This window comes from Lepidochelys kempii, chromosome 7 (genome assembly GCF_965140285.1).
Source record: "Lepidochelys kempii isolate rLepKem1 chromosome 7, rLepKem1.hap1, whole genome shotgun sequence".
Taxonomy (NCBI): Eukaryota; Metazoa; Chordata; order Testudines; family Cheloniidae; genus Lepidochelys; species Lepidochelys kempii.
This window is the reverse complement of record NC_136386.1, coordinates 95,937,371-95,961,440: the sequence shown is the minus strand read 5'-3', so window position 1 is coordinate 95,961,440 and position 24,070 is coordinate 95,937,371. Positions and strand designations below refer to the sequence as shown.

The following is a 24,070-nucleotide window of genomic DNA, read 5'->3' as shown; positions in this document are numbered from 1 at the left end:
ATTGCAGTAAGAGAGGAGGGAAAAGAAGACTCATGAACTTCAGAGAAGGGAATAGCATAGAAGCGGGTCTCCTATCTCCTGAGCATCCTGTGTGTTGTCTTCCATTCTTCCTCTGCCATTTTCAGAGTTCTAATTTATAGGCTCCACTGAGGGAGCCTAAGAATAGACCATCTGGCTCCACCAGTAAAGTCTGTAACTCAATTAGATTGCTTGCTCAGTCACTTCCAGGTCTCTCCGGCTTCCCTCTATGCATGTGTAGTAAGAGAAAAGTGGCAGAAAGTTACATTTTGTTTGTTTCTCAGAGACTTTACATTTTTGTCATGGAAAATGAACAGTTCCACACATTTTCTTTGAAATCCATGATTCAAATAATGGAGTCTTAAGTTTGTGGTATAACTCATGGTGTAATTATTGTCAGGATATTTATTTTTAATACAATAGGTTAAATCTATGGTGCCATCTTTCATATTGTAAGGAAAAATCTCCAACAGTGAATAAAATACTGCAGAGAGAGTTGTAAAAATGCTGCTTCTTATACAAGTGGGGAAAGATGTTTTAAGATGTGTGCATAGATTACAAATCATTAGCCTGACTATTCCATTTTAAATAAGAGAATTCCTACAGGAGAGAGAATTCTGCCAAATAAACTAAATGTTATTTAATGGCCAAAATAAACCAATAGCTCTGAAGCATGGGAGATAAACTTTAGTACTAATCAGGGAACTACACTGAAGGTCCCCTGGTGACATAAAGGATTAGAGAAAATTACTTTTAAAAACTACTATTTCATATTTCAGTTGTAGGGGAACACAAACTGGGAACCACTGACAAGGGCTTGCATACTTGATCAAAAGTACAATGCATTTCCCTTTGGTGATAGTTTGATTTGGTTCCTTTGGCAGACAATGCAATTTACATTGAGCAGAACCAAATAAATCTATATTGTCTATTTAAAATGCAAGCTGATTCTACTGACAGCTATAAAACATGGATACTAATATAATGTGAACCATGTATTAAATATAGCAGAATATAAGGTCATAGAACTTATTATTATTATCTGTGTATGCTTTATTTTCCATTCAGCTTTGTATGATATAAAATGGCATTGTCATAAATAGGCACTTATCAGAATTTGTTGCCTAGATGAGGGTTGATAGGTTAATGATTCTTTTCTCCTCACTGAAAGGCAGAAGGACATCTTGATGGTAATTGACTTTCGAAAGGTGTATTCTGTGATGCTTGGTAATGCAGTTGTATTTGATTCAGCAGGCTGGAGCTGCAATAGAATTTTAGATAACAGCTCTACACTGATGTAGTCAAATGCCCGGAAGAAGGAGGAAGCAATGAATTGCTTACGACAAGAGTATCAGCCATTTTACTACTAGAAATTAACATTTTAAACGGTATTGACAAGCTTTTTATGATTCCTCAGGAGAAAATGACAGTGAAAATGCATGTGGGTGGGGTGGGGTAAGGATCAAATGTGAATATTTTGGGAGAAAAAGGTATTTATTTACATTATATAATTCTTCTCAAAGGATTAACACAATCATTTTTTCTCTGTAATTTGAATCCTCATTTTGCATTCCTTTATTTTTTTCCTTTGCTTAAAAAGATATGATTTTTGTGCATTTACTTTCCTTTTATTTTACAGATCACAAATAGGCTGTAGAAATATTTTATTTGATTATTTCAGCATGACTAGTTCTTTACTCATTTTTGCTATTTAATTATTATTCATTAAGCGTGAGTGGAAATCTCTACAGTTGCTACCCTCATTCTGGGCCAGATTCTGCCTGACCCTTACAAGAGGAGAGCTTTCCCCACTTACATGGTCCCTATAAGGACCAAATAGGTTGCAGTCCTCATTCTTAGGATCTGCTTTAGCCTTTGTGTTTTGGGCAGTGTGGGGACTCATAGAGCCCGTAAGGGGCTGGGGAAGAGGCAGGGCTATGACTTTGCCCTCCCTGTGCACGGGCCAACAAAGCTGACTTTCACTATGGGATTGTAGCATGTAAGTCTTACCCCCACAAAGGGCCCTAGTAGCAAGAAAGCCTCTGCATTCCTGGAAGCTCCAGGAAAGGAACCTCCTGGCACCCTTCTGGGGCAGTGCAGTTTCACTGTCTCCAAGAAGTAATTGAGTCCCTTATGTGCAAGTGCAACTTCTTCTATATCTTTTCCTCCCGATTTTTATTTTCTTTAAGATGTTTGGAGTTATTCATTTAATGCTATTCTTGTGAACAAATTTTCTGGGCCTGATTCCCTCTGCTGGCTCAAACTCTGCTGTGGAGCACTGGCAATAGAAAAGCTATTGAGACAACGGCAGTTTACTGCTATATTAGGTGCCTATAAATTCCTTTCCACCTGCAAAAAGCCATAGCAGACCCTCTATGCGGCACGGAGCTTAAACAGGGAGGCTGGGTATGTGTGGATTCAGCACATCAGGCCACTTACACTGGGAGGGCCAATGGCAGAAGCTAAAGGTGCACTCCCTAAAGTGAATTCCCCAAACTAGTGTAGGGAGATGCATTTGAAATTATGCCTCCCTGCACTGGCAAGAGTGAACCTAATGCTCTGCAGTTTAGATTCATTCTGTTCTCCATATCTTTGGTCTGCAGTTGTGAAATACTATTGTCATTAAAAATGTTGTGGTGGTAAGATGTTGTTTATTCTGTTTGAAAATATAAAAAAGAACTTGTCAGCACAGAAATCTTGCTAGCTTGATAGAACAGAATATAGGTGGTAGGTTTACTCAGAAAACTCGGACAAGCTTAGGGGTATTAGCTTCTTTTTTTTCCCTCAAGGATTTTGAAACCTCGGAACATTCTAATCAATTATTTTACAGCATTTTATTACCTAACAGCAGTATAACTTCTGTCATTTAGGAGCCTCATTCAAATGAATACTAAAATTTTTCCAGCAAGCTGACGCAACTCTGGCTTATCAGTACTGGAAAGAAAAATGTATTTTTGAAGTGAAATGAATACCTAAAGAATCTGTATATATTAAGCTAAAATATTCACCTAGCACTTGTTCCTTTATAACTGAGTGTAGTTTGGATGATTCTCAATGACAGTGAAGCAAAAGTGTGTGGCTTTGTCACACACCAAAATCTGATGACTCTCAATATCAGTTTTCAGTTTTCCACTTTCTTCTTGCCTCAATTTTGAAGGAGAGACAACTTCTTATCCTTGTATAACCTTTCCCTTAGCTTTTATATGCCTTAGGTTTCTATCTGTACTGTAATGGGCCCTGAGTTAACCCCTTTCCTGCCATAAAGATAGGTATGATAGGCAGAGCTAATCTGTAGTTAATGTTGCCTCATCCTTCCTGTTGCTTATAACTGTTTTCAGTTGCTTATAACTTTGCTAGACTTTAACCATTCAAGTTAATAGGTGATTCAGGAATAGGAGTGAGGGATTTGTACTGAAGGAGGAGGTTGTTTGTAGGAGACCTGCCTCATTTGATGTAGAAATCAGAAGGTGTATATCTATTGCAGATACTGGGACAGGCGGCCATACGGTTGCTCAGAACTAAAGGCCCACCACCTTAACCAGGAGTGATGAACCACAAAGTGCAGATGGAAAATGATTACAGGGGACAAGGATTGAAAAAACAGGGGAAGGAAACTTGCACTACCCTTTCAAAAGACACGTCTGGGAACTTAAATTCATAATTCTGCTGGACACTAAAAATCATAGACTGAACAGAGACACTAATTTCTGGCTTATTACAACAATCTGTAACCCACTAACCCCCTCTTTTTTGGCCTATGGCTGCAGATGTGTTAAGTGCCACTCTACCTTGAATGGTCCCTTAGAACAGGTGTTTTCAACATTTTTTTCTCTGAAGTTGTTCCGATAAAAGGTATGACCTCACCCATCCTGTCACTCTTCACAAAAATACACATTTTTGGAGGGTGGAGAGAGTGAAAGGAAGGAAGACATCAGTGTTTCACTGTTGTTTTTATATTCCTAAAATGTGCCTATCTATAGCTCCAAGTGCATATAAAAATGACTTCAAAATATGTGCAGTGTGTGCAAAATATGTGCACTCCGAAACAGGAGTGTGGGCGTTTTTATCGTTTCTGTGCCTGGTGGTTTTTTCAGGCCCTGACTCAGACTGATGGCAAGGACGTGGCCCAGTGCTAACAACAATGTGCAAATATGAAAAAGCATTCCTCAGGGACTGCTGAAGACATTGCTTGGCAATTGCCTTTGTGTGTGGAATTGCCCCTGGATTAAATTCCCTGTAAAACAATTCTAAAATATTACATAAATAAACAGTGTGTCAAAATCAGTTTTTAGCTATAAAACCCTTATTTCTTCTCTGTAGTTTTCTTTGAGTCTCAAGCCATTTCCTGTCTGTGTGTGTGTGTGTGTGAAGCCATTTCCTGTGTGCATGTGCACATGCATCATTCCCACTCCAAACCCCACACATTAGCCTACACCACAATGATATCAGCAGGACCGGCTCTAGGCACCAGCAAAGCAAGCATGTGCTTGGGTCGGCATTCTGGCCACCCTTTTTGGGGGGCAGTTGTGCTCTCGGAGCTGCGCCACTTAGACAGGGCGAGGGCGCCACGCCCCCAGCCATAGCGGGAAGGGGAAGCCCCAGCCCCGGGATGCTGAGCTGCCAGGGCCCAGCCGCTACGAGGAGAGGACGAGTCCTGCCGGGGAGCCGGGGTTGTGCTGCCTCATCTGCGCACTGGCTGCTGCGCGGCCTTATGCCACCCCTTATATCGGGGCTTCTCTGCGTGGCTGGGCGGGGGAAGGGTAAAGCCCCTGCAGGCGCTGGGAGAAGGAGACATCACTCCCTCCGCTTCCAGCGCCGCCTGCGAGCCCCAGCCCCACCTGAGCATGGGGCGGCAAATTTTTTGCTTGGGGCGGTAACAAACCTAGAGCCGGCCCTGGATATCAGAGCTGGTTTCACCCACTAGCATGGCTTTTCTATCTTACTACCTTCGAGTGTGTTTCACTGCTGATAGCATACGTTATCAGCTTTAACTTGCATGAGTTATGAAATAGCCACGCTAGTTGGTGAAACTAGCTCTGATCTCTGATGTTACTGGATGTTTTCCTGTGGAGGCAGAGAGAGCGCTTATGAATGGGAATGGGAAAGATAAGAAAAATAACTCCTAATCAGCTGCACAACTCCATCTTCACCAGGCCACAGATATGGAACCAGGACTTTCATGGGTTCATATAGATCTGCAATTGGCCTTTATCAAACTGCAGGATACGTTGCAAGGGTCATTTATTTTCCGTGTCTGCAAAGGACTGGGAAGTCTGATGGGAGATTGAAAAGACCTCACATATGTTTTCAGCTGATGGGTTATTATATATATGCATTATTGGACAAAAGGTGTTAGAGGATTTGTCTATTTTTATAACTTGTGTGTGTGTCTCCCCCGGAGCAAAGGATAGGTGCTCCTTCAAATGGAAGGAGTGTATGATTCAAGTAAATAAATGTATGCAGATGTCAAATGAGTGCCCAATCATGAGAAGCATTATTTCTAGCTAGCAGTCTGCATTCCTGCAGCTGATACAACTGCTGAGTTTGTATGCATCCAACAAGGTCACGATCTGAACGGCAAGCACCTTCACCTGTTGTTTGAGGTGTAGGCAAGCCGATGTCATGTATCCATCTCTTAACAGTTAGCCCATATCTCTGTCCATTTTTAAATAATGCTAAGCTGTTATGGCATCATCTATTCCATAGATCAGACACTTCAGATAGATCTGGTGATGAGTCAGTGTTTACACAGTAAATAAAAAGTAGAGTTAGTAAAACAAAGGAGAAATAAAAATTCAAAGTGGAGGCACTGGTTTGGCTGTAAACCTTTTGTGCAAACTGGCTTAGGCCAGGCTTAGTTAAAGAGAGTGAAGCACAAATAGAACTGGACCGTAAAAAATTGAGTGACTTGTATGCAAAGATGGAGATGGTCATTAGAAACTGAAAAGCCAAAGGACACAGAGCCAAGCTCTGAAACCCATATGTACCTAGAGGGAGATAAGGTAAGTTTAGGGGAGTAAACAAATGCTAAGGGAAACTGTAAAGAAGTGAATGAAAAAAGATTGATGGTATAAAAAAATAGGAAAGTAAACAAGAGACGAGAATGAGATGGAGAGACGTGTGTTTGTTTATGGGGAATAATTGCAGTTCACACCACAAAACTGGGTGCTGTACTGGATTGTGTGTGTGTGTGTCATTGGGCAAGAATATTGCCCCTGATTTTTCCTGCTGTATAGATGAAAGTAATTGAAAATCTGTTGAAATAGCAGAAAATATGCTGCAGGGAGAGGAGCTGAACCTGATCAGTACTCTCCATGCTTTGATCTCAGAGGAACACACTCCCACCCCCTCCACCGCCCCGGACAAAATTCTGAATGTTTGGGCTCCATTGATTTGGGTGGGGAAAAGCTGATGCTTGTGACATTCCCTGGCAATCCAAGAAGAAAATATAAGTGGAAGCTAGGATTAACACTGTCAGGCTTAACTCACACAGGTTCCATCTACCTGCTGTCAAACGCTTTTAGAGAGTAATTGCCAGATATGAGCAGGGACACCCGGGCATCAACAAGCCCCAGGAGTAGCACAGAGCCACCCAGCCCTCCTTGTGAATCCTCAGTCCTGCTTTTAAGATCCAGGAGATGTCTGAGTTTAATGAAGGGTGATGCCCTTGTTCACTCCAAGGGGAGGCAAATCCCATTTCTTGTAAACTCCTTGATGTGGAAACTCTTTCCTGGGTGGCATATTGTGACCCATTCCCTTCATTTTACTCTAACAGGGTGGAAAGACAGTCTTGTGTTTAAATCACAGGACTGGGAATCAAGAGGTCTGGTTCTGAGGGAGACTTTCTGTGTGACCTTGGACAAACCACATTATCTCTCTTTGCTAGTTTTCTCATCGGTATGACAAGGTTAATAATACTTATCGACCACACGGGGGTTTGTAAGGTTAAATCAATTAATATTATAAAGCACTTTAATTTCCTGAGATGAAAGGTGCTCTATAAGTACTAAGTGTTACTAATTGTTATCAACCTTTTCCTCACTTTTTTATTCATTATTGTGTTTTTTCTTTCTTTTGCATTGTGAATTCTGTTCTTGGCTGCTTCTTAGAAATTACTTGCATTTATAAATTTTCTCCCTTTAATAATGAAATATTGCATAATTACTAGTGATTGAAAAAAACCTATTATGTCACACAGTCCAGTCTCCTAACAAATTGTCCCCAGCACTATTTCCTCCAGTGCTTTGTCCAGTCATTTTAAATTACTCAAATAATGACCCTTCATCCATTTCTTCTCTTGGCAGACTCTCCTAATATTTCATAGACCACATTAAAAATGGTCTAAATTTCCTAAACTACTAGTTATATTCCTCTGGACCATCCTGAACAATGCCTCTTCCTCTTTTTTCAATCTTCAGATACTTACTGTTTGTTCATTAATATAATATTTACAGCACCCAAGTGTTATGGTCTCTATACAGATAAACAAGAATCCTGCTCCAAAGTGCGTATAACCTAGTTCTTATACTTTAACTCCCATTTCTCCATATTTTGTCTTCATTTTGCTTTGTGCCATCCATCTGCTACCCAGTTTCATTTCTCTGCCGTATATTTTCTGGGGAGTTATTTCCTATTCCTGAGGAGGCCTGATACTATAGTTGAAGAATCATTTGTACATAGTATCATTTCTAGCCTGTGATTTTTTTAAAAAAAAATTAGCAATGAGACAGGGCAGGCACTGTGCTGTGATGGATATCAGTACAGTGCACGTTGGATGCATTGAAAGCATTTGACTTCACCTTATGTCACTTCTAGAATGTATTTTCCTACTTTTAGCAATGCGACAGGATAGACATTTGGCTGGACATTGCCTCATTTCTGGAGCATCGTATAGGTAACTGCTTCCAGGGCATCTGAAAATTACCAGCACACAGCACAGTGCCCTGTGTGATATTGACATGATATATTTCTTTTGAAAACCTAAAATAGATTAATATTTTATAGTGTTCAAAGATGTACAATAGAAGTGTTTATAAGGTTAAAGGATATACAATGTGTGAGAGTATATATTCAATGTAGAAGAAATGTGTATCTAGATAGAAAGCGAGATTATAGAATGTAATATTGTGAAATTTTTGTGACTACTATACTTAAGATTGAAATGTGATTTCCTATATAGATCTGTACATTCTTATTTTTGTGTTTCTTATAATTTTCTCAGACAAATTGGTCTGAAATTTTTCATGCTTTGTCTCTACCCAGAGCAATTTTTTAAAACGTTTCTGAGAACTTCATTCATCCAGTTTTGAATTGTGTATGTAAAAAAGATAAATTAATTACATTATGTTTGTCCTATCTGCCCAGATCACAAAATGATTGCATAATCATAAAGTAGCAATGGCTGAATGGATTTTGTCTGGACTTTGCTTATTCTTTAGCACTCATTGAGATCTAGTTAAACCAAGTTTGAAGGAAATGTGCTTAAGGTATAAAAGCTGAAAGATTTTTCAGGCATATGCGAGGTAATTTTCTGGTAGGTTTCTTTGCTTTTTTTTTATAGCTTGGAACCCTAGGAAAAAGTGTGCTATAAGCTTTGCTGTGTGATCTTTCTGTTTATAAAGTGACCTCTAACTTTGGGTCTGGGAACCAAAAGAATCTGGATTAAAACCCTGATTCTGATTAGCCTTCTGAGTGATCTTGGGGCAGTCACTTCCACTCACTCTACCTCTGTTTCGCCGATCTGCCCAAGCTCTATCTTACAATAACTGTGAGATTATGTAATGTTTGAACAGGGCTTTGGAAAATATAGGGACCAAATTCTAATCTCAGATCAGAACCTCACACAATAATGTGTTGTATAAGTAAGAGGTTCCCCTTTTGTTTGGAGGAGCAGAAAGTACTGGGTAGGGAAGAAAAAATATCCTTTCCTATAATTTAACTCTACCGCCTTCCATAATTGAGAGGTGAGAGAAGAGAAAGGAATTGTTTCAGCGGAGAGAAAAGCTGGTTTAAATAGGAAATGAGAGAGGATGTACACAGAGAGCAACAACAGAGCTTACAGGGTCTGCAGGAGGGGCTTGATTCTCTGGTTTGAAATGTGTAGTGTCCGTGCAGCCACAGGTTCAAAGCTAAGCAGGGTTATCTCAGCCCTTCATCCTAAAGGTAGATAAAGTGAGTTCACTAGAGCTTACTGCATGGATTTTTCAAACAACACTCTACAAACTAAAGTTCTCTGCGTGGATATTAAAAAGCCTAACACTGTCTGTAAAATTTGACAGGTTTCAGAGTAGCAGCCATGTTAGTCTGTATTCATAAAAAGAAAAGGACTACTTGTGGCTCCTTAGAGACTAACAAATTTATTTGAGCATAAGCTTTCGTGAGCTACAGCTCACTTCATCAGATGCTTCCGATGAAGTGAGCTGTAGCTCACGAAAGCTTATGCTCAAATAAATTTGTTAGTCTCTAAGGTGCCACAAGTGCTCCTTTTCTTTTAGTAAAATTTGAGTTTTCTCCTTGGGCCACTGAACAAAATTCCTTTCCACCATAACTATTCTGCAGTCTCCTGTGCACCAGTTGGCTGCTGCTCTCTGTCTCAGAGGTCACAGCAGTTCAGTGCTGCATTATATGCATAATTTGCTGTTTGCTTTGGAGGGAAGGTGCTATGCAAATGTAAAATAATATTACAGTACACTCTGCTGAATTTGAACATCATAAAACAGGATGGCTGCTTCAAAGGACATCTCCTAGGAATCTAATTTAGCCTAATTATAGTGAATGGTAATGACTGTGGCTTAACTAGGATAGTATTAGTATGTATTCCTCTTATTGGAATTAATTTGGATCCAAGTAAAGTGGTGTTTAACCAGTTAAATGGCTGTGAAATTATGTGTTCCGTTCTTTTCATACAAGTTACAAAAGAAAGATATTAAAATGTATATTTTGTTAGATTTTTGTGAAGTCGGGATCAGGGGTTCAGAGGTTTGCCCGCATGGATACAGATGCAGGATTAGGGCATTAAATTGTTAGAGTGCTGTCCCACCACCCTTCACTGGTGAGGAGCAGTAGGCAGAAAGAGGTTTTATCATCTTGATTTCCAGACCTTAGCGGGAAGGGCCCTCATCACAGTTAGCAAGGCATCCCTGTTTGGAGGGCAAGCTTTGCCCAATGGACCACCTCTTTTTCTCCTCCATTTCAGAGTTGTCAGCTAGGAACAGTTTTCGTGACCCCAGAACCTCTGTAGGACAGAAGCTTCTGAGAAAATTTACGTTGGATATAGACCATAAACAGCTGACCTGGCTGTACTTTCTGAATTTATAGTGCATATATGTATATAAAGCAAAAACATTTAAGTAGAAGGAATAACTTATTATTTGAGATGTTGTAATTAATTTGCAAACTGGACATCATCAAATTAGGCCTGAATAACGACTGTGAGTGGATGGGTCACTACAAAAACTAATTCCACCCTGCTGATACTCACACCTTCTTGTCAACTGTTTGAAATGGGCCACCTTGATTACATTGGCCTCAGTAGCACTAGAACAGTGATTTCCACCCCTTCTTGTCAACTGTTGAGAATAGCCCGCTTCCAGCTTAATTGAATTGTCTAGTTAGCGCTGATCCCCTACTTGGTAAGGCAAATCCCATCTTTTCATATGTTGTGTATTTATACCTCCCTACTGTATTTTCCACTCCATGCATCTGATGAAGTGGGTTTTAACCCACAAAAGCTTATGCCCTAATGAATTTGTTAGTCTCTAAGGTGCCACAAGGACTCCTCATTGTTTTCTCTCATTACTGAGGTTCTTTTTGGAGTGTAATTATACATATTGAAACTACAAGTCAAGAGATTGTGAGGAAATTCTGAAATGGATCAATGCAAACATTAGCCCTCTGCTATTGCTTCATACTGGGCTTTCAGGGTTTTCAAAACTATTTTATTTTCTTGATTTTCTGATCTTATGTCTCTGATATTTAATGTTTCAGGCTATATTGTTCATTGTTATCTTTTTACAAAACATCAAGAAAGAAAAACTGTTTAAAAAAAATTCTAGCAATTGCAAACCAAGAAAATTAAAATATCAATTGTTATCTCTTGACAGATTTTATCTAATTAGTGGAGGTGTTCCTTTTATTATATGTGGGATTACAGCAGCGACCAACATCAATAATTATGGAATTGAAGGCAATGCCCCATAGTAAGTATATAGCATTGTAATAAAATACTCTCAGAAATAAGTAATATGTCTCTGTCAGATGCTGATAAATGTTACTGCCTTCATAAGGGACAGAAACATAAAACTTTAAGATAAAATTCCATATTTGCCTGCATGGAATAATGGCTGTGAAAAATCATTGTCTTACTTTGCGGTCTGATGCTTGGCTCACTTACCAACGGTTTTATACCAGTTTGATTTCACTGATATCAATGGAGTTACATTTGATTTACACCAGCGTAAATGAGAAGAGAATCAGACCTGTTGTTTCTACATTCACTATAATCATGTATTGTTGCATGTATTGTATAAAAAGGACCACACTAGCCAATCAGAAACAACAAAATCTTGATTATGCCTCTAACTACTGTTTGATTTACCATGTATTCTCCTATTCAAACCAGTGCAACCAGACTATAATTGGCTCTGCTTGGGTTTGCACAGGGTGGGGCTCAACAGCTCAACATGACCTTCCCTACTTCTTGCCCACTTGTGCAATGAACAGTCACAATGCTCACTGTCTGACTCTCATCAGAGAAACCCAAAAGGGGGCAATGATGAAGGGACACCCCCATGTACACCAGCTGGTATAAGAGGAATAAGTACCACACTTCACTGAGCTGACCAGAAACCCCCACTTGCATGCACGTATTTGGTGCCCAGATGTTGTCCCTCCACATTTTGCTTAGTTTCATTATGACTGCTACAAAATACCTAATGCATAGTATTTTTTAAGGGGCGCTATTGACACTTTTAGCTGCCAACCTTAAAAGGAGAGAGAGACTATTCTTCGTAAGTGAAGAAATTGTTAATGTAATTTCAATAAAAATTTTTTTTTAAAAATTATATTTTTTCCCTTAAAAAAACATTCTTGGGTTTTCAGCAACCCAGAAACATCCCAGCAATATTGTCTTGCAGTTATGAACCAACCTTCTAGTACCCAGTCTGACCAAGGTGGCTGTACAGCTGTTACGTGTTGGTGCTTCAGGCACCTTAGCTACATTATTTGCTCTTGTTGCCTGGGGGTGGGGAGTGCCAAAGGAGGCCACCAACAGGCTTTTTCCAGAAGAGCTGAACAGGAAGTGGTTTAGAATAACAATTGACACTGATTGCACAGAGATGATTCATCATGCCAGTGATCAGTGCTTTAATGGAACTTTCAGTCCATTCTGTCAATACAGGTATACGGATTCTTGGAAGGGATTCAGTTTCAATTAATGCTACGGTGCTTTGAAAATGCATCTTGACACATCTCAAAGCAGCCATGGAATGAGTAGAAATAGAGTTGTCTGGAAACAAAGTGAAAGATATAATAATTAAATATTTGACCTTTCAAAATCATTTTCAGAGAGAATGAAATTGTAAAACCTGACAGTAAATTAGTAGACAACTACTAAACTAGGCAACTTGATCTGCTTAGACTGGTACCTACTCAGACCATGCCTGTCATATATTCAAAACATATTTATTCAAACATGTACAATTAGACAATAATTTATAATCAACAATATATTAAAGACTTGATTATTTATCTTCATAAATCTGTGAGACATTTTTTATTTTGGCACAATTAGAGAGGTTGTACTACTTTAATCACTTTAATCATAGACAATCAATACCAGATATCACAATCTGTACAGAAAACGGAAAGCAGGTGAAGGATGGTTATAAAATTGTCTAGGAAAGATACAAATTGAACAGCAGCACAGTGGGTTATATGCCTGATTCATTTTTAATAATATTAACACATCAAAATGTAGATGCAGTAACTTCAACATGTTTTTTATGGAACTGAGGAACTGATTTTTGAAGTGATCCTGATGAGATTCCACGTGAACCAACAACATCCTGAGACAATGTTCTACTGGGGAATATTCTGGTTTTCACTTTGCATCAAATGTGCAACATTGGAGTTTATTTAATGTATGCACATATATCAGTGCTTCACACTTATCAAATGAAAAGTAGGAGTTAACCTGTTTTCTTATGACCCTGGGAGTAAAATCACCTTGGTCTTTTGCCAGAAGGGCATAATACCTTAAACCCTCTTGTGCTTATGAAATAAAAAATAACTTGTGTGCATTTCTTAAAGATCAGAGTCCAGAATCAAAAATGTAAATGTAATAATCAAATGTAAATGCTACTAAAGCTGACCAAAACACACCAAGGCTGAATTTTGTTAGATGCGGGGGTTCTGAACCCAGAGAGTATGACCACTCATATTACAAAATGGTCGAGGGGATTCTGGCTACATGAGAGTGTGGTGAGAGGGAGTCCTGGCATGGAAAAGTTTCAGAACCATTGTATTAGATGGACCACATCCAAAATTGGGGACTTCTGTTCTCCTTGTAAAGAATCATATACACCTCTGGTTATAAATGACTAACCCTATTTTTTATTAGTGGACTGTGAATAAGTACTTCTAATACTCTAATTTTTTATTAGTGGACTGTGAATAAGTACTCTAATACTGTAAATAAAGTATCATGCCTCTTCCATGCCACTTTCCTTTCCCTAAGGGCCCATTGTTGACATGCATAAGATTTTCTGTGTTATGGAGCCCACGTCAAATAGTCTAAGGCCTGGCCTACGCTGGGGCGGGGGATTGATCTAAGGTACGCAACTTCAGCTACGAGAATAGCGTAGCTGAAGTCGACGTATCTTAGATCGACTTAGAATCACTTACTTTGCGTCCTTGCGGTGCAGGATCGACGGCTGCCGCTCTCCCATTGACTCTGCTTCCACCTCTCGCTGTGGTAGAGTTCCGGAGTCAACGGCAGAGCGATCGGGTATCGATTTATCACATCTTCACTAGACGCGATAAATCGATCCCCGATAGATTGATGGTTACCCGCCGATCCGGCGGGTAGTGTAGACGTGGCCTAAGTTACCTATCACTCTGAATGCCATATGTAGATAGTGAACTCTGGAGAATGACTTTGGGAAGGCAATGAACCTTGTCTACCTCCCAGCAGGAGAGTGGGCCCTTCTTGTTCTTCTTCCTTGCATCAAATTGGGTCCACTCTGAATCCTCTCCTTCCAAAGTGCTCTGTTTAATGCCGTATCCCCTATCATACCACATAATAATGTCTTCTTTTATAACATCCCACCACTTTTTCTTGGGTCAGCCTCTCTGGCTTTTTCCTTCAATCTTGATCTGCTGGACTCTCTTACCTATGTAGTTGTCAGGACTGTGGTTTACATGACCAAACCCTCTAAGCCTGCATGCCCTCATTTTTCCATTAGACTGTTACTTTGAGCTTGTCTCTAACAAACATATTCCACATATGGTCTTTCTTGCTTATACCACTCATCCATCTCAACATCTGCATTTCTGTGGAAGTGATCATTTGCTCATGGTGGGCTCCTCCCTTGTTTAAATGTCAATGGGCCTCAGGAGAGACTGTAAAAGAGTTGGTGCAGGTTTAAGAGAATTCTTGTTTCAGAAATGGGACTCAGTCAAAGAGAAATAGAAGAGTGTCATCTGGGAGAGAAGGTTATCCCAAATAGCAATCATATTGGGCAACAGAAAGGGACTTCTTCCTTTCCCCAACAACCCGCAGCTAGCATGTGTTGCTGTTTTGTTTGAAATAAATAGAAAAGGAACACCGTCTTGTTATCTTTTCTCCACACTACTTGAATGACTACAGCACTAGGGTTGAAGTAACTCCTGCTGCCTCATGACCCCAGTGTAAAGGACCGGGGGCATAAGTGGTCTGGCCTTTTGGTCACAACTGAGCTGGTGTCCGCAAGTCAAGGACAGCCACAAAGTGGTAGTCAGTGAGCAGGAATCAGAATAATTGCTAGAGCTGGGATCAATACGTAAGAGTCAGAGGCAGGCTGGAGTCAGAGACTGGATATCAGAGGCAGTTACCAGGTGGGAATCAGGAGGACAGAGTCAGGGTCAGTCAGACTGCTTTTGGAGACTGGAGGTCAGAAAGCAAGGTGAGGCCGAGAGTCTTAGTGTAACACACACACCTCCTGGGTGTGATGTTCTGTCCCCTGCAGTGGCACCGAGACCACTTAGAGAGCAATTAATGAGTCTGCTCTACAGCCTCAGTCCAAACTATCTCAGTCTAAATATGTGTTTAATGGGACTGAGGGTGATGACTCAGAATAATGAACCTTAATTATCATATTCTCTCCCTCCCATTGCTAACATTTAATAGTTTCCTTGACATTAATGGGAGCTCTCCATACACATCAAGGGGATATCATGCTGTTAAGGGAAAACCAATGTATTGTACATATGAGAAGTTATTGTCCATTATGTCAAATTTGGGTTTAAAAATTAATTTGACTTTCACTTTTTTGTTTGTTTGTTTGCAGTTGTTGGATGGCTTGGGAACCTAGCCTTGGTGCATTTTATGGACCAGTAGCATTCATTGTGCTAGTCACCTGTGTTTACTTTCTCTGCACATACGTGCAATTGAAGCGTCATCCAGAACGCAAGTATGAATTAAGAGAAAGGACAGAAGATCAGCAGAGGTTGGCAAGTACTGAAGTGGGCCGTAGTCATATTACGGACACTGGGTCAGTTTCCCAGACAACGTGCTCCATGATTTCTTCTTCTTTGTTGGAAAACGAGCACTCGTTTAAGGCTCAGCTTCGAGCTGCGGCATTCACTTTGTTCTTGTTTACTGCCACTTGGACCTTTGGAGCGCTTGCTGTATCTCAAGGACATTTCTTGGATATGATATTTAGCTGCCTCTATGGAGCATTTTGTGTGACCTTAGGGCTTTTCATCCTCATCCATCACTGTGCAAAGCGAGACGATGTATGGCATTGCTGGTGGTCCTGTTGCACATCTAGAAGAAGCACATATTCTGTACAAGTTAATGTCCGCCCAAAGGTTAATGTCAATGGGGACACGCAGGTTCATGCACCTTGTCTTCAAGAGTCACCATGTCCTAACAAATCAGCTGTTTTTAATCATCCACCTGCTAATCACTGCAAGCTTACTAATCTACAAGCTGTTCAAAACCATGTTAACTGCCTTTCACCAGTTACACCATGTTGTGCAAAAATGCACTGTGATCAACTTTTGGATGATGAAGCTCATATACATGTGCATAACGAGGGAACTTTCAGGCCCAACATGCACATTCACAGATGTCTGAAAAGCAGAACTAAACCACGTTACTTCAGTCGACATAGATCTGCAGGAGAAAGAGAATATGCCTATCACATTCCTTCGAGCATTGATGGTAGCATCCACAGTTCACATACAGACAGTCCACACAGCACGCATGATAGTCAGTCAGGGCACAGACGGGCTTGCTGTGCGAAAAGTGATGCATATCCTACTATCAACCAGCCTGAAAGTAGCGATGCAAGTACTGTAATATACAGTTGTGCTAAAATCCCAGAAAGTGACACTGTGCACCATACAGCTCATTTTGAGATGCATCCGCGGACACAATCATTGCCATTTAATACAACTAATCACAATGGAATTCTCAAGGGAAATGTGCATGAAGCCATGATATACAGTTCAGATAGTACAGGAAATATCAAAACTGGTCCTTGGAAGAATGAAACTACTGTGTAGTTCATGGGCCACTATATTGTCTTTTTTCAACTCAGATCATCTTCAGTTTTGTTTTTATTCTAAACTGAATAAGATTACATTTGTGTAGCACATCAACAAATTGTACAGGTTTTACACCTTTATTTCTGTTTTCTGAATGAGCGACTAAAAGAGAGAAGTAGTGGCAGTGTTTTAAAAGTGAAGTTATTTTTAAAAGAATGTTAGAAAATTGTTCTGGGAGAGAATTTGAAACTGAAGTCTAGAAAACTGAATATAAGAGGCAATATCCTTTTGTAACAAAGAACTGTATTTCTTTAGAAATACATCACTTTTAATTCATTATTTGGGTTTTTTTTTTTTTAATTCTAAGGTAACTTCAGACTCTTTTATATACATATCCGCATCTTTTACTTATTTATTTTTGTAGCAAAATATTATTACTGTGCCATGGATTTTAATCAGAAGTTACAATAATAGAAATGAGGAGCAGGATTTTAATAAATTATTGATACAGCTTTTTAGCCCTACAAAGTGATACTGCCTCTAAAGATCTTCTGTAGCATATGGCCTGTAAAATCATGTAATGTACAGTCTCTGTTATGCCTCTTTTCTTGTTGGAGAGAAGTACTAGGTAATGTCTGTTACACCTATGGTGCTGTATTGGTTGTGTTTTGCATGACATATGTCAGGATATACCATTTGCTGTGTTCTAGTGTTACATATGTAAAAACAAGTATTGTAAAAGGCTGTGGAAACCCTGTTGGTATTTAATCTAGAGCATTATGAATCTACAAAAAATCACTAAAGCACTAGTTTAAGTGGCACAATCCTTTGTATAAGGTTATATGATAGCTTTGATAAGGGTCCACTCTAATGTCTTTACAGAGCATGCACTACTCATTGTATGTGACGCTGTGCAGTGTAATAGCAATTGTCTCAACAAGTTTTACACTTCTTTGTAAAGTATGCCTTTTGAACAAATCTGTAAGCTGTTTCACAGTAACCTTTCAAAATCTGTTTAGGTAGAGCAGTTTTATCATTAACTCTTTGAGGACTACTGTCATTTTCTTAAAAATAGCTTACTCTACTTCAGAGAGACTGTATATACTATATTGTCTATTTAATCATATGAACAATGTAGTCCAGAGTTGTCAGGAAAGTGAACGTTTAATCATTTTCCAGAAACATAACTTTCCAGATACTAATTTATTAATTTCACATCTTATGTGAAAGCCACTTTCCCTCCCAGCAAATTTCAGATTGTCTTTATCCTTTAATGCAAATTTGACCTTCAAAAGCAGTTACTTGTGTTCATTAATTCCGCTCAACCATAGGGCATTTTAGGGTCACTAACATTCTCTGTTAACAAGGCTTTTGGCAAGAAATTCTTTGTCCATGAATGTCTGTACACAAAGCGTCAACTCACAGGACAGATCTGAATTATAATTATCCTTATGTGAAATGAAACTCCTTTTTAAAATAAGAAGGCTGCAAAGTAAGAATGAGTTATATAATGTGAATAAAAACATATAGCTGGAAGAAAAATGTCTGCAATGAAAGGAGAGAAGTGGTTTCATAAATAAAAAGACAAAGCACAATGTTGTATGGCCATATGAACAAGTCTGTCATATCCTAACACAGGCTTGGGTAACTGATACATTGCTATAGAGCACAGAACAAATAATAACAGCCCCTTGATGGAGCATCAATTTACAATGTATATTTTGCAGAAATACTAACATGCCTCAACCCATCATTTGTCTGTTAGCTGCAGTTTATTAGTCCCTACTCTTTTTTTTTTAAATTATATAGGAAAACATTTCCTAACAGTGTACATATAGGTGACAATTATAATTGTTGCAATGTTATAAAAGTGCATAAGTCAGACAAATGTGTTCTGCAGTGTTGCAGGTGGGAATTAGTACTCAAAGGGTTAATGCTCAGTATCTGAGTGCAAGAAATCTTGTTTTTCTGTATTTTTGTAAATTTGAAATATATATTGTAAACTACAGCAGTGTAATGTATCCATTTCCTATTATGTGTGTCTTTAAAAGAGCAGGAAGAATGCACTAGTTGGTTGTTGAGTTTTAAACCAGTATACAACCTTTTCATGACTGCTTCTTTAAGTGATGGGGGGAATTAAAAAAAAAACCTATGCTTTATTATGTATATGCTGTATGTGCTTGAACTGTCTCAAAACTAAAATACAGTATTTTCATTGTTTGCATAATGCAATATTTTCTGTTTAATAATTATTTTCATTTTAATATTATTTTATTCTCATTTCACATAGACAGTGAGCCCTAACCAAGCATAGACATAATGCTAAATACCACTTCTCTGTATCTCAGCAGTATATATCTATGCTGTAATAGATGAATCCTAGAGGGTCTATAGATCATTATGCAAAATATCCCACATACATGGCCAGGTGAAATATTCACTTTGCTAGAACACACCCAGTGAAGTTCTTTATTCAGCTTGCGTTTCTGTCACTCGTGTTGTTTTGTCTGAGAGGCTTGTGTATGATCTTCATAATGGCTTACAAAGAAGTAAAATAGGTGCTGCTTTCCACAGAATATCTTATGTGATAAAACTCTCTGGAAAATTAACATTAAATATGAAAACACCTTTCTTATTGTGTTAAAATATTAATTTAGTAAATATTTTGGGGCTAATTTGGAAAAGATGTGTTATGCAATAATCTGTTTGCATATTATTTTTTCAGAAATATATAACTACAGAGTAGGAGAACATGATATTAAATAAATTACAACATGTTTTATAACATCAGATTTGACCAAAATTCTTTCTGTGCTTTTGACTTTTTTTTTCCAAGATAAATGGGATCATTTAATTGTTGTTGGTTTTTTTGTCATTTAGAGTCAGTGAATCATTGACTTTACCTGATTTCTTATGACATAAAAATAAAGTCAGTGAAATACATACAGTATAGCAGATATATTGTACTAACAAATTCCCTCCTGGACATGCACATGTAACCCACCTGAATACTAACATTAGTTTTAGTTGTGCATGAATAACACAAAAGTGGCAGAACAGATTTTTATAGATCACTTCCTGGCCTGAGACAAAGCATGAGAAATTTCAGCCCCAAAGGTAATTTTCTGAGAATGATACAGGCAATTGACAACAGGGGGTTAAAATTAAAGTTCTGTCTTACTCTTAACTGTTGGAGATAGAATACTGGACTAGATGGATCATGGGTCAAATCCAGTGTGGCAATTACTGTTTCCCATGTAACTCCCATGATGATATAATCCAAGAAAGCATAAACTTTTAAAAAATTCTCTGCCAGACAGATCACTTGAGGTTTAGTAATTCACATTTATACTGAACGTTAAATAAAGGTAATTAGGGATCAAATTTATTACTCCAATTTCTTATGATGGATGTATTCTTAACTATGTGTATGTACACAGCTTCCAGTTTTAATTAGTTCAGTTTTGGGCACCTCAAAGTGGCTTTCTTTTAAGACTTGGATCATGGCACACATGCAGTTTTGCATGAGGAATTCCTGCTTAACCTCATGTAAAGAAATTCAATATGGAAATAAATTATGAATGTTTGAAAATTGTGCCTGGGGCATGTTCCCAGGTGCGGTTCCCAGGTGTTCACATAGTCATTCTCACCATTGAGTCTAAGCAACTTTCACTTCGAGACTCAGGAACAAATCCTGGTCCAGGAGCATCCAGAGCCCAGATGGAGCTAAATAGTCTAGTAGAGCCATGTGGCCAGAGAAGCATGAGTATATCATGAGGGAAATACCCCCTGAGGTTCAGCCACAAAGCTGCTCAATGGTTGGCACCCTTTGATCTGTGCCCTGGGATGGAGTCGATAATGCTGTGCTCCCTGAACACTTGAGGATGTTGTCATGGCGGTCCTGTTAGTGCTCAGTGCTTCTTTAGCTCCACAGTGCAGCATGTTCCTTCCTTCAAAGAATCAGTGGGGGATTCTGGATAAATCTAAGCAGATTTTGAAGACAGAAGGGGTTTTTTTGACAGAAAAAGCCAGGCCCACTCAAAAGTTCCAGAATGAGATGTCATCAGGAGCATGTTGGTGTGCATTATAGAGAAGAATCACTGCACCTTGGAGATTGGAAGATGGAGAAGGGCATAATCCCCCATGATTCTTCAAAGCCAGCTGCACTCTTACCAAGGTATAAATGTGTGTGTGTGTGTGTGTGTGTGTGTGTGTAAAATGTAGAGATACATTTTGGTCCCCTCTTCTCTCCTTGCTCTATATCTTCTCTGCAGAAATTACTGCACCTCCAGGTGAAAGTGAGTAAATTCACCCCCACCTTCCCACACAACCTGAATGTCCTCAGGATTGGTCTGGTCCAAGCAGACAGCATAAATGAAATAGAAGTGCTAAAGCAGCTTTTACTGCTGCCTAATGGGAAAGGTCAGGATTTGGTCTTCAAGCTTCTGCAATTTCTAAAGCGGTCCACCCTCCCTGATAAATTTCATGCCTTAAGGCTATGCAGCATGTCAAGTCAGAGAGAGAGGTTTGTTTTAAATGCATGCCCCCTGCCAAGCCGTAGGGGCTATGCTTCCAGCTACTATCTGTTTTGGGGGGTTGTTTTGATGTATTTCTAACGGTACCTGTCACTGTGGTATCTATCACCTAAGACTCTTGGGCTCTGGGTAGGCAGAAAACCGACTTCTTTCATTGGCAGGTCATTATAACCATTGTAGCTCCTCCTCCACTCCTTCAGTACATTGTCTGGCTGTCTGGCAGATAGAAGACAAGTCATCTGGCTCAGCATATCCGTGGCTCCATCCACTTACCTCCTGAGTAAGATTAAGCAATACCTGAAGGATGCAGCTGGAAAAAGGAAGAAATAACCTTGGGGGCTACTCTGGGAGAAAAAGAGAAGATGGTAATCTCAGGTTTGTGAATTATACTCATTCCTAGCACAATGCCCTCATTCATTACCCATCTTTTATCCTATGATAGGTGGAGCTGGCAGCACTATTTATTAAGTTTGCCTTACACTTCCTGTTACAAGACCCCATTTTCAGTTGCTTGTAACTTTGCCACATTAACCATTTTGGCTGAAGTTTTCCATGGTCTGCCTCAGCCTGAATTTATTTGGAAAATTTCATCCAAAAACCACTCAGCCATTACCACAAATAAGGCTAGGGAAAAATATATTGTTTTTTTGCCCATGGTAAACAATTCTGGTGATCTTTTGTTTGAACAGCTCTGCTTCGCCCTTGCTCTGGAGCAAAGAGTTGAAATTTGGCAGGAGGATGGCCTTTGTGTCAAGGAAATGGCTTTTACCAATTACCATCCACATGAATCTGCCCAAATTTGGTCAAGTGTTTGAAAAATAGCAGGTCACACATTTTCAACACCTTTAATTTTAGCAACTAAATTCTCCAAAGATTCCATTCTCACTGAGCACACTACAGCCTCTCACAGCTTCAAGCACTGCATATGTGTCATCCCCACACAGTGACTGAGCATGCTCCAGCCCAGGGCTATGGGTGCTCAGGAGCACTTTCCATGTAATGGTTCCTCCAGCTGCTCTGGCCTGGGATGGGGCCAGGTACCAGAGCTGAGAGCAGGGAGCCTGTCTTTTTTGTGCTCTCAATGACCCCCTTGCTAGCACCTATGCAGCATACAAGAGGAAGTTGTCCTATTCAAATTCAGAGTGGACAAAGGCTGAACTAGAGGGAGGGAAAGGAGTAGAGTGTGACAAGGAATCTGGTGAGATTAGGACTGGAGAGGGAGAAACTGTGACTGTCACTGGCTGGGAAAGGAGACTGAGACTGGAAGGGAGTAGCGGCAGGAACTGGAAGCCGGTGGTTGGTGGTGTGGAGGCTGGATTTATTGGGCAAGGATACTGGCAATAGGGGCCAACATGGTGAGGGGAGGCTGGGATTGGTTGGGCAAGGAGACTGGGAGTTGGTGAGGGAAATGGAGTGGAGATTGGGAGCGAGTTAGCTGAGGTGGGGAACACTGAGATCAGCTGAGGAACTGGGAAAAGGGGAGAGTCTGAGGAACTGGGAAAAGGAGATTGGGACTAGGAAGTAGTCAGGGGCTGTGGGGAGGGAACAACAACTCTGACAAAGAGCTGGAGTGCTGAGGGAGAACCGGCACTGGCTGGCCAAAGAGCCTGGTACAAGGAAAAAGGGAGAAAGGACAGTGGAGCAAAGAGCCAGCATTGGAGAGAGACTGAGATTGGATAATGAATGCCGGGAGGACACTAGAACTGGGATCCAGTGCTCAGGGAGGGGAAAGAGAGATGTGATGGGGAGCTGGGAGTGGGGACCTGGGACTGGCTGAGCAAAGACTGACCTGGGAGTGAGTCTGGGGAGAGTCAAAGACTGGGAGGGGGAAAAGTGGGACTTGGACAGTGACCTGGAGGGAGAGACTAAGACTGGCTAGGCAAGGAGACAAGGATATGAAGCCTGAGGAGTGGAGACTGGGATTTTGTGTATCTATTTATTTCTGTTTTCTCTCTCTCATGTTCCCCCATATGCTGCTCTGGCTAGGAGACTGCACCCAGCTGCTTTGTTCCTGATGTAGACACTAAAAAATCCCTTTAGGAAAGAAGCTAGGCTTCATCGCCCACTCAGGCACAGTGCTGACTTCAGCACTGACTGAACAGTGCTGGCCTTTGTATTGATAGGATTACATCACAGTGCAGAGCTAAAATATTTAGGCAACAATGTGTAACAGAATAACCCTTTCCTGCCTAGTTTGAGCAGGTATTCCCTTTGTGTGGAACAGGAATACCACTAGTACTGGTAATATCTTACTGCTCACAAAATTTTGACATTTTAAACTGCACCCACTGTTCAATTGTCCAGGTAAATTGTGATATTCCAATTCTGTCAGTGGGAATTAAGCGTAGTTGTAGTTGTCAGTCCCAGGACATTAGAGAGACAAGGTAGGTGATATCTTTTATTGTTTACATTGCTCCAGTAAAAGATATTCTCACCCACCTTGTCTCTTTAATCAAGAATTAGCTCATATTATTGGCCTTCAGCTGTTTTTGCTATGAGCAGATAGGTGGGACTGGATTCCTCTTTGGCCATGTCTAGGGGTGTGCGATGCCCTTGCTCGTGTGCACGTATTTGTGGTAACTCAATTAGAGCTAGCACGGGTACAAATAGCAGTGTAGCTGTAGAAGCACAGGCAGAGGCATGGCTGAGTCGTGCTGTCGGGGGCTTCTCGTGCTTCCCCTTTGAACTTATCAAATTCAGGCTCACAAATATTCCTGGTCCCCTGTCATTCTTCTGAAGGCACCTCAATGTGTCGGGGTGATGTGGCT

General features: G+C 40.0%; 1 protein-coding gene across 1 annotated transcript in view; it reads left to right on the top strand.

Annotated features, from left to right (window-relative positions):
• ADGRA1 (adhesion G protein-coupled receptor A1) overlaps positions 1 to 17,128 on the top strand; it is a 469,964-nt gene extending 452,836 nt beyond the window's left edge. The window contains exons 18-19 of the mRNA XM_073353951.1: positions 11,121 to 11,216; positions 15,564 to 17,128. Of these exons, the coding sequence (XP_073210052.1) occupies positions 11,121 to 11,216; positions 15,564 to 16,785 (1,318 nt within the window). The 3' untranslated portion in view covers positions 16,786 to 17,128. The remainder of the gene's footprint in view (positions 1 to 11,120; positions 11,217 to 15,563) is intronic.
• The last annotated feature ends 6,942 nt before the right edge of the window (positions 17,129 to 24,070 follow it).